Genomic DNA, 11,198 nt, shown 5'->3' with positions numbered 1-11,198 from the left:
TTAAAGAATACTTTAAGTTTTCTGCATTGGAGAGCATATAATCACAGTATTTACACACTAATACTAAACAATATTTTAAATGTAAAACTATTTGCAAAGGAAAGAAAATAGTAACAAAGCTTCTTTCTAAATTTAGTTGCTTGTTAATTTAATCTTTTTAATTTGTTAGCTGAAAACTGCAGGAGCACAGTAATTTGTTCAATTAATGGTAAAATTTTCACCTGTATTTTGCTAAATTCTTATGTCTTCAGGCATGCATTAGCAGGTAATTCAATATCTGGCTGCATAACACTCTCCTTTAATAAGGAAGAGGCCCATAATCTTAATCCAATTATAGAAAAGAGACCTGAAGGAAGATTTGCTGCAATGAAAGATGATGCTAGAGGATATTAGCTCTTGTTACTGGCAGCGAACAAATAGCTGCTCATCACAAAATCAGTATCTTAATTTTTTTTCAACCTCAGGCACAGAGAACACTTGAAAGCAGCTAGGAGACTTGTGTCACATTAAATGAGTTGAAGATACCTGATGTCCCAGCTATAGGAGGTATTTAATTATGGATAGTCATCAGTTGTGAGATTTACAAGGAGCTGGGCATACACTTAGGCTTGTCTGTCTGTTTGTTTTTCTGGATATCTTACAGGGCATCTGCATCTTTTTGCCAGTACATCTTTGTACATCTGTGCCTCAGTTTGCTGCCACAGGGATGTGAATTATACATCCACAGCCTATTACAGACAGGACCTGTGATATTATTTCAGTTCTGAGTCCCATCCTTGTGAATAGATAGTTCCAAATTATTCAGTGAGAAGCAAAGTATCACCATATACCATGACTGAGTAACTTTGTTCTCATTGTCTAATGCCTTGTCATGCTCTTGAATGACATCTTGGAGCACTGAGTTCTGTAAATACTGTTTTAAAATTAACCTTTTTTTTATCAGTCCAGATCTGTTACCTTTCAATTTTGTCTGCTGCACGGAAAGAGAAAGAATGTGAATTCATTTTTCCTGCATTTAATACTTCAGGCATGTATAGTCGGGTGGCAAAGAGAGGTTCCTAAATATTTAGTAACATCAGCTCAACACCCTCCACAGCATCCCAGCAAACTAAATTACTTTTTCTGTCTGTTCATGATTAAAACTTTCCTCTTTCATAAGTAAAGAACCCTAAGGGTTAAAGAAAGCCTTATTAAAGAGAAAAGAGAAAACTGGGAAAAGCAGATTATTAAATCAGAAAGATGTGGTCTTGAGCTCACCCTCATTTCCACAGTCATTGATCCCTTCCCACCTTGGCTGAGTCCCACACACAGTGTTCCCTGAAGAAGCATGCAGACCCCCAGCTCTCTTTGCTAGCTGGAAGGGAGTAAAGAAGAAGGGATGCCCTTTGCCAATAGTGAGACCATCCCATCTCTTTGCAACCACCTTAAGAAATTATTGCTACCTGCTTCAAACACCTCATTTCTAAGTACTGTACTATAAATTCAGTTTTGCTGTTGCTGACCCTCGTCTCAGTTGTATCAGCTTTTTTTCCTTCATTTTTTTTTTCTAAGAATAGAAGAAATAAAAATTCAGATGACTCTTTCTTCTGCTTCCCTTTCTGAGGACTCCTGCCTGTTCTCCTGTGAAGCTGCCTTGCTGGCTGGAGTAACTCCTCATCTCCTTCAGCACTGGAGTGATTCCACACCCTACCCTTAGTGTGGGTACAGCATGTTTTGTTCATTGCCTTACTGGAGGTGATGAGTGATATTCAGTTCATACTAGCCTCAAAACTGGTGGTATTTAAGCAAGAGTGCTCAACAATAGCATGACTGCTGTGCCAGTGATGCTGGCTGCTCTAGTCTGTGCTCTCTAAGAGATGCTGGCAGAGTGCTCCCTACAGAAAGTAGCCTCTTTGCAAAGCTCCCACTTGCCCCTCTTTCCTTTGTCTACAAACATCAGCCAGGAGTTCTTGATTATTAACTTAGGTTCCATATACTGCCTATAATTTCACATCTTTTCTGTTCTCCCCTTTTATTCATGTCCTTTTTTTTAATGTAAACAGTACCAGATTTTCTAACCATGAAAGCTCTCCTGGACACAACTTTTTCACTGTTTTTTTTTTTTTTTTTTTTTTTTTTTTGGGGGGGGGGGGGGGGGCCTGCATAAAACAACACTATCCGTAAGCATGTTTAAGTTGACTTCAATAATACTGTTATGTTAATTCTCAATTTTAAATCTTGCTGTGCTCCCCAGAAGACCATTTTACATACCTTTTGGCTGCTACTTCTTTTGGGACAGAGTTACAGAATTTCTTATTGAAGTGTTCAGAAGAGGTCCCAGTTTTCCAGTTCATTTGAATTTGTGCCTCCCTGCTGCCTGATCTGAGGAGTGCTTGGGAAAAAGGACAGGCAGAGTAGTGATAGGGATGCTCTGGCCACAGTTCTCTATGCAAATGTGAACTTTCCTAAGCGGTTCTTTCAATTGGGCAGGGAGTGGTGGTGAGCAGAACTAGAGAGTGTGCATGGTATACTTGACCTCCCTCCCCATCTGCCATGCATTTGGTGTGCTCCTTAAGCACTGAGCTTGCTGCACATTTGTCAGGTGCTTGACTGTATGCACAGGAAGGCTAGCAATGTACCAAGGTCTTGCATATAGCTCTTTTCTGCAGCAGGCAGACAAAATGCCTTTCGTCCTGCCATGAGACCAGATATTCATTCTGTAGATGATTGTAAACACTTCCATGGGGCATCAGACAGCAGGAGGCCTTTGTGAACCAGAGCAGAATGAAACCAGTCTGCAGCTGACTGCAATGATTGCTTGCCTTTCAGTAACAAGTCCCATAGGAACTGGCAGACTTAGCCTCAGCCAGGTTGGAAGATATATTGCACCCTGAATAGAGCAGTGTGACGTAACTCCAGTTGCTTGCCAGAATAACGTCCCAGAGCATTTTCTAGCTAACAGTGTCAGCAGCAGCTGGACATTTCATGCACATGTTTCAGATTTTGGGGATGGAGATGAAATGCCCACTCAGCAATAGAGATCTAGCTATCAGGTTTGTCAAAAATGGGAGTTTTCAGACTTTGGATTGAGTCCCTTTGATGCTGTGAACATGAAATACATCTTTTTTCATACAAAACCCAGTATGTTCCTACAAGATCTTTCAATGTGACTCCACATTTCCTAGTAAAAAATCTTTTGCCTAGCTGTATTTTGAACTCTGGCCAAAGGTTTGATTCTCCTTGCCAATAAAAATGCATTTGTTTAAGCCAGGACCAAAGCATAGTTTAGAACAGATAAGTGCAGCATATACCCAGCCCTCCAAGTGTGCTGACTGCAGAGGCATGAGAATGACGTGAGCTTTGTCTCTCTTCTCCTGTTGACTGCTGCTTCTGGACCTTAATTTTAACCAAAATGTGTGAAATATTTGCATGTGCTTGGTGGCCATAAAGCATGCACAATCATTAGGGCTGAGTAGTAGAAGAACCCCAGTGATAATAGTGTTTCCTGCAATAGCTCCTCTTTTGAAAATTGGCCAACTTCAGAGTTTTGCTATTAGTTTTTTGCACCTATTCCCAATAGGCAGAAGAGCAATTTATGATGAATTTTCATGTCCCCTCCTCTCTTAGAGCCATTGTCATTTTTGTATGCCTTAATTAAGTTAGCTCTTCTTTTGGCAGGCCTGTAGATGTTCTGAAGGGAAAATGTACTGAGCACAGAGAAGCTGCAGTATTTCTTGTCCTAGTAGGACGCAAGCTTCAAACCACTTCAGCTAAGCCTGGAGTGACATGATGACTGAACATTTCAAGCCTTCCCAATTCATTATTGAGAAGTATCTTGACTTCAGATGCTTCCCTGGAAGTTATCCTCGCTTTAGATGTTTTTCTTCTGACCGTGTTTCATTTTTAGCAAGAATAAGTTCAAAACAGAAAGTAAAGAGTGATTAATGAAAAGGATAGGATTGGAATACACCAAAACTTTATCCTAGTTATTTGCTTAAGAGAAGGTTTTGATTCCTAATGCATTTAATTTTTCCATATTTCCAGCTCTCCCATCCAAGCACCTCCTACAATGTGCTCTGTTCGTTGAGTTCTGTTTGCAAGTTTTACAGGGTCTTCTGTGGCCACAGTCATGTAGAATCACTGGTAGGTTTAGTAATACACTTCACAAGTGTGATAGAGAGTTAGGGCATCTGAGAGAATCCCTGACACTTGTTTGAGAAGATATGGCTGTGATCCCTGTGGTGCCTGAACCTCTTTCAAAGTTGGTGTGTGTGTCCTGGGCAGGTTGCTGAGCGGGGACAGCCTTGGAGGGTGGTATACTGAGAGGTGTGTTTGTCAAAGTAGAACCACCCTGGAATCATAGGGCCCTGGTGTATAGCTGGGATCACTTCTCATTTCTTTCTTTTGCAGCTCTCAGAGATGGGCTCTCTGTAATGCTTTGGCCATGAAGAAACAAGGACCACTGAATTGCTGTTTTGCAATGGAGAAGAGAGAGGGAGAAATACCAGCACTGTGGCTTCCACCTTGTTGCTTACCTCCCTGCAGACATGTGTCACAAATCCTCCCTGTGCTGTATTAAGGAAAGGAAAAGCTTAGACATTGTGACATCTGCTTTCTTACATCATATTTTCCAATTTTACATCCTATAACCCCTGGTGAAGAGAGGAACAATGACTTTATATAGCTGCTGTTTGATTCTTTTGCTATTTACATGGAACACTGCTGCCTATGGTCCAAACCAAAGGGCACAGAAGAAGGGAGACATTATCCTTGGTGGATTGTTCCCCATCCATTTTGGAGTGGCTGCTAAAGACCAGGATCTAAAGTCAAGACCCGAATCAGTGGAGTGTATAAGGTAAGCCACAAAAAGAGAAAATTAAAAAGTTTTGGTGGGGGAGTACTACAGCTAACTGCAAGTGATACGCTATAAACTGTGTACATACAGTCTGTAATCCAATGCTTGTAGAGACCTGCTCTACAAGGCAATGGAAAGATATAGTGTAAATTATAGGAAAAAAAAATTGTAATGACTGAAGTGTGTATTTTGAAAGAGTATCGCAAGTGATATTTGGACAGTAAAAGAGGGCAATCCCTGCATTACTCAATACTGCCACAACAGGAATATATTGATCTATCTGGCCATTCACAGAGAATGTTTGAATAGTATCCAAAAATTAGCTTTCCTAGTAGACAGGCAGAAAATCGCATGTAGCACCTTTGAGTTCGTTTGATTACAGTCATACATGGCAAAATAGCTCAGAAATCAGATATGGAGTTTCATTTACAGTCTGCCTCTCATCTTTACAAATTGTTTGGTTGCCTAAACAAGTGAATAGGTGAGAGTGGCATAAGTCACTGCTTTTGAAAAAATCCCACTGAACACATAGCTGTCCCCTTAGGACATGTACAAAGTCTAGACTTGAACTCTTCACTCAGCTTTTCCTCACTCAGTTTTCTTCTGTGTAAACAGTGCATGTAGATTTTGTCTAAATCTTTGTCAGTTTATCCTGGAGGGAGAAATGCACTTAAATACAGCTTCTGTTATTGAAGCGTAGGCATTTTTATGATGAAACATGAGGCACTTTACAGCTCTGCACATAATATACATAACAACTGGGAACTGACAGAAACTGACTGGAAATACACACACACAGACAAAAAAAAAATAAATAAAATAAAATAAAAAAAAAAACAGTTAATAGGGAATTTTGTCATGACCTTGCATGGGAAAACACTTCAGTGTCATAGGACCTCTTTTGAAATCATATGTGATAAATTATATATCTAGAATTATTTGGGCCTCTCATCCTAGTCCAGTTCTGTTGCAATAGTAATGAAGAATAACTGACAACATTCCTACTACGCTCACAGGTGCAGTCTCCTACTGAAATATCCAGCAGAATGTATCCATCCAGGTTATGAGAGCATTCCCAGATGTTCTCATAGGGAGCACACAGAAAAGAGAGTAATTAAATAAGAGTTCTTTTGCCTTCTTAAGTCCGTGTACACAAAAGTCAAAAACGAAATGTATGTAGAATGTCTACTTCATAGAGCAAGATGTAGCTTGTATTAGTATTTTTTCTTTCCTGGATGCAACAATTTAAAACTGGAATGCTGAGAAGTGGTGGAATAGTTCAGCTCATTGTCTTCTTTACCTGCTCCATGTGACAAGCAGCACATGCCAGTAAACTGAATATAGCATTCATTTCTGCTAGCACTGGGTCAGCCTCAGTGACAGTCTTGACAAGGATTTATTATTAGAATGCATCACACGAGAATGTTCCCCCAGAATTACTGCAAATGTGTGGTTGCCAAAAGATTTGTTAACTAGGCAGCACTGCCAACAATAGGCATATCCTGAAAAAGTAGCCCAGATGTTTTATGGACACAATGGGAGCTCCTTATAGGTGGCATTTGATCAGCCAAGAGGCATCCTCCACCTGAAATTTCCATGGATAAAATCTGTTCCTCTTACCCTTACACCAAGAAGCTGCAGGCACAAAATGAAGGAGTTGACTGAAGAGGCACTTATGCCATTTTCTATATTTCTTCAAGCAACTGGGCAAATTATGAGTTGATAGCATAATGCAAAAGAATACTTAATGGAAGGCAAAAATCTAGCTGCAGAGGTAGTAGCAACTACAACAGGAGCAATTTGTCTAGAGGTAGCTCAAAGCTCTTTCATTGCACATCTTCACCAGTAAACGCCTATTTCCAGGAAAGGTTTAATTCAAAAATGGTTAGGTTGGGCAGACCTTTTGAGACTGGTCATCAGATTTTAATGATGAAGATATTTAATCCATGAGACACTTTATGTGCTGTGGTGAGGTTTTTTGCTATTAGTACATGTTAAATTGAAAGCAGATCTTTTTCCTGAAATGATTTTCTATCTCAAGCAGAAGATTCCTCTGTCTGGAATTGCACAGAGATCTCACAAGACAGGACCACAACCAAAAAGGTGGTCCTTTTTGGTTTTGGACCCTATTATTAGGTAGTAACCTGGGGCAGGGTTGTGTATGCAGGCTCAATACATTCTCCAAGTCATGAGCTAGAATCTTCCATATCACAATTCAGTTTCCTCAGTTCTGTGCAGTTGGTTAGTCCAGAAAAATAAAACTCATACTTTCTGGAAAATAAAAGTATAGGCTTCAGTTTCTTCCCAAAGTCACATCTCCCCAGTCTTGTAGCGTCAAAAACTTTTGTAGGATGGCAAATCCACTAAAGCAGCATAAGCATGGCAGCACCTGGTGGAACCAACAGTGCAAAATCTGTTTCATACTTTGACGGCCCTTTTCACACTTCTCTGAGCCTTCTTCAGTGGTACTGTATCTTTTCAAAGCTGAGGCTAATTCATTTTATATCCATCCCTTTTTTAGATGGCCTTTAATCTCTTTATTGCATAGGAAAATATGTCACATATCCATTAGGAAAATTAGGCCCAGGTCAGTAGAGTAGTCTGTGGGCATCCTCTCTCCTCTCTCTTTCATCATTCTCTCCACCATTAGGCAATAACAGCAACAAGTCATCAGACCATGACAGGCTCCTTGCCTCAAGTCCAAGAAAATACCTAAAGGTCTGACTAAAACCCTACAGATGGTTTGTCCTCTGTGTCTTCTGGAGTTCAGTATCAAACAGTTTATGAAAATGTGGCTTTCCTTTCATCTGAGAACCATTCAACCTGATCTGGGCTGTTTGGACTTTTTTCCACACATGCAGCTCTGTTCAGTGCCATACTTATGCTCCTGAACAGGGCCTCTCAAAATGGGTAGGACAGTTTTTCCTCCACTCTTTTAATTTTCACAGTCTTCATACTCTTGTGGTACTGTGCTTATATCCCCAGCTCAGCATACAAACCTACTGTGCATACCTTCTACATGATTATTTGAAAAACTGTTCCCATAACCTAGCAATGAAAGGAAAAGGGAACAACAATGAATGATCTGTTCATAGTTCCTTTCATGCTGATTCTGCTGAAAATGCATCTTTGCATTTTGAGCAACGGGTTATAGAGTCCAAACTGTAAACTTTCTCATGATTTTGCCACACCAAATGTCATACAGGAGTGAGAGCATTGTGTTTCCTGTGCTTCAGAATTAGTTACAGGGTTTATTGTTTAAGCAATCAAGTGTCCCGCATTTGATATAAATACACCTTCTGTCTTTGTGTACCTCAGGTGCTGTCACAGCAACTTTCTTTATAACATTTGCTGATGCATATCTGATGTGTACGGTTGGAGACAGAGTCTGATTGCAGCACAAGCAATCCCTGACCCCTGTTCCCTACCAGCACCAACAGAGGCCTGTTCATAACCTGATTTCTCTGTCCTTTCTTGATGCCAGGTAGATTAGCAGTTTTAGTGGTGGTTAGTGTTGTTAGTGTTATTGTTAGTAGTGTTATTGATAGTCTTACTGCACAGATTGACCATACCCATGGATTTTTCTCACTGTAATGTACTGTTAGCAATGTGCACATACCTTCACTGTGTTGAGATACAGCATAGCCAATATGGTGTAATAAGGTTGTCATTTTTGTGAATATTTTCTTTATTCTGATCAGTGATCTAGACAAGGTCCCACACAGTGACAGCCTTTGAGATGTGAAACACTGCGTGGCGAGACATCGTCGTCCTGGTGTCATAGTGTATGGCTTCATGCTGCATGTCTCCAGGACACTTGAGCTCACTGGGTCAGCGTGTCAGAGAGAACAGAGTTTTAATGCTACCCTAAGGCACTCTCATGGATGTGTTTGCTAATCGAAATGCAGAACTGTATGCTTATCATGCTATTTAGATCTTCTCTTTCCCCTCCAACAGCAAGTTATTTTCCTCTTTCTCTTCCACCCTCCTTCTCAGCCTCCTTCTGAGCTTTGGCCTGAACAATTAATTCCCTTAACCAAAGTTCTAACTTTTAAGGGTGGTAAGCAACGCATTATACCTCCTGACTTCAGGAATCTGACAAATGACTGAAGGTCTCCCCTTCGCATATCTTAGTAATAGCAGTGGTAGTAGCAGCAATAACATGTAATTAATGTACTGGAAATCTAGAGAGGACAGAGAAATTAGTATGTGTGTACAACCACTACAGGAAGAGGAGTATTGGTATGAGCCAAGAGGCATATGCAGCCTTTGCCACCACTCTTGAACAAAAACTATGTCAGATATGAGAGAGTAAGTGGAAGCTGTTTAGCAATGTTTCACATTGCTTTCTCCTTTTCCTTCATATTGTATAGGTCTCAGTTTCATGCCTTGCAAGTTTTGATAAATGAAGGACATGAATTCACATGAAGCTGTGAATTCATGACCTTCTCTCCTTCATGGAAACTAACACATCTCCATTTCCCTGCTGGATCCAGACAATATGAGCTGTTCTATCAAGAACCAGACAAACAAACAATCACTATCCCAGGTTTCTTTTCAAGGTTTCTTGCAGTCATTAGGCTCTGCAATCCTTCATCCTTTCTGACACTCCCCTGTGCATTTATTAGCTTTGGCTTCATCTTACAGATAGAGAATCTTAGAGAACAGCTTGAGCAGGGTCCCATCATAAGTCCATGACAGGAAGAGCATGTGCATCCTGAGCATCCCTGGGCAGACACATTTTTACCAACTAGAAAGAAACCTATGAGAATTAGTAAGATGTTGTTTGCAATATCATCTAGCAATCTTGTCTAGCAAAAAATCTTGTTTGCAATCTTGTATAGCAAACTGGACTGCTTCAAAAATAAGCTTTCCCCTGGGGATGTGAAGATTAAGATGAAGATTTGTGGAGGATTTTTTTCTAATATCTCTTTCCTTGTTTGTGCTTCTGCCTGGGAACTGAAAGAACAGTGCATTCCTCTGGGTCTGAGGGACAGGTGGAAGAATGGTCACGATCGAGGAAGCATTTAAAGAACTGAGTGTACATAAAAATTCAATTCTACACCTTTGGGCACTAAATTATTTACATTAAACTTCCATTTAGAGCTTAATGCCCACTTTTCATAGCAGCACATCTCAGAAATGCTAAAGTGCAAGACTAAGCCAATGCACCTGTAAAAGTAACATGTCAGAAAATAAGTTTTGGAGTCTGCTTATTTCCCACTAAAATAATACCAGTAGCTATTTAAAGATTCTGGAAGTCTAATGAAATGTCTGCTTCTATTAGTAAATCCTTTGCATGTTGTATTTTCTTCATGGAAATTACCAGTCAAATTTCTGCATGTTGAAAGAATATGACAGTGACTATTCACAGTAGTCACAGCAGGTCAACAACAGATCAGCTGGATCTGTGTAACCCGCTGCCAAGTTCAAAGGCCATTTTTACCCATCACTCACATACACACGAAGCCAGAAGTAACCTATTTCCAATCTTTTGTTGGGGTCTTACAGCAGAATGGAAAAGGATTTATACACACAATTTCCGTTCACATAGACTGAAGGAATCCTGAAATCTTGCTTCAGTAAGACCATTTTAGTGTCACTGCATTCATCTGACCGTATCAGTGTTAGCTCTATAGTACTGATGGAATACTCTCAGTTAACAAATGAGACCTTGTCTGAAGATCTATGAGGTATTAGAAAAGATGGAGTGAGATGTGTTTGTCTCCATCCCATCTGATCCTCTTCTGCTGATCTGCCGATGCTGCTAACACTAGAGCTGCAACTGGAAAGAATTGCACGTCTGCTGTCCATGCTATTATGAGCTAAATTATCAAAAGCATTTCAAACACATCTGGAATCTAGCTCCTAGACAAGGCTTCCTTCCCTTCCCCTCCAAAAGAAAGCCAATCCAATCTCAAACAAATAAAGCGCAGGCCTAATGCCATAAATAAATATTCATCAGGAACATATGTCAGAAAGGAAAAGAAAAGCAGTTGTGTATCATGGGTCTCTTAGATCATGTAACTCAGAGATTGAAAATTCATAATCTCATGAAGCTTATCTTTAGAAATCTTCCCCTTGGTAATGGAAACATATCTTAAAGCATTTTAAAATGGCACTCATCAGAAATCTAAAAGCTGGTCACTGTGCATCTGAGTGATGCACATACCATACTGAATAACATTATTTGAAATCAAGGAGAAGATAGTCCAATTCTTACTGCTTTTGAAGATACCACCTGAAATATTGCAGCATTTTAATCATTTAAACCAAATTGCTGTCAAAGGGACAGAATACTCAAAATAACTTTTTTTTAATCCACTTCTATAATTTAATGTGAACTGACTTATACTTATGTCTA

General features: G+C 39.9%; 1 protein-coding gene across 3 annotated transcripts in view; it reads left to right on the top strand.

Moving 5' to 3' along the window:
• The window catches only part of CASR (calcium sensing receptor), a 76,623-nt gene that overhangs the window by 29,657 nt on the left and 35,768 nt on the right, over positions 1–11,198 (top strand). For all 3 annotated transcript variants that reach the window (XM_035314325.1, XM_035314312.1, XM_035314316.1), the window contains exon 2: positions 4,390–4,834. In XM_035314325.1, the coding sequence (XP_035170216.1) occupies positions 4,650–4,834 (185 nt within the window). In that variant the 5' untranslated portion in view covers positions 4,390–4,649. The remainder of the gene's footprint in view (positions 1–4,389; positions 4,835–11,198) is intronic.

This window comes from Oxyura jamaicensis, chromosome 1, assembly GCF_011077185.1.
Source record: "Oxyura jamaicensis isolate SHBP4307 breed ruddy duck chromosome 1, BPBGC_Ojam_1.0, whole genome shotgun sequence".
In the NCBI taxonomy this organism is placed as follows: domain Eukaryota; kingdom Metazoa; phylum Chordata; class Aves; order Anseriformes; family Anatidae; genus Oxyura; species Oxyura jamaicensis.
This window is presented reverse-complemented; position numbering and strand designations above follow the sequence as displayed.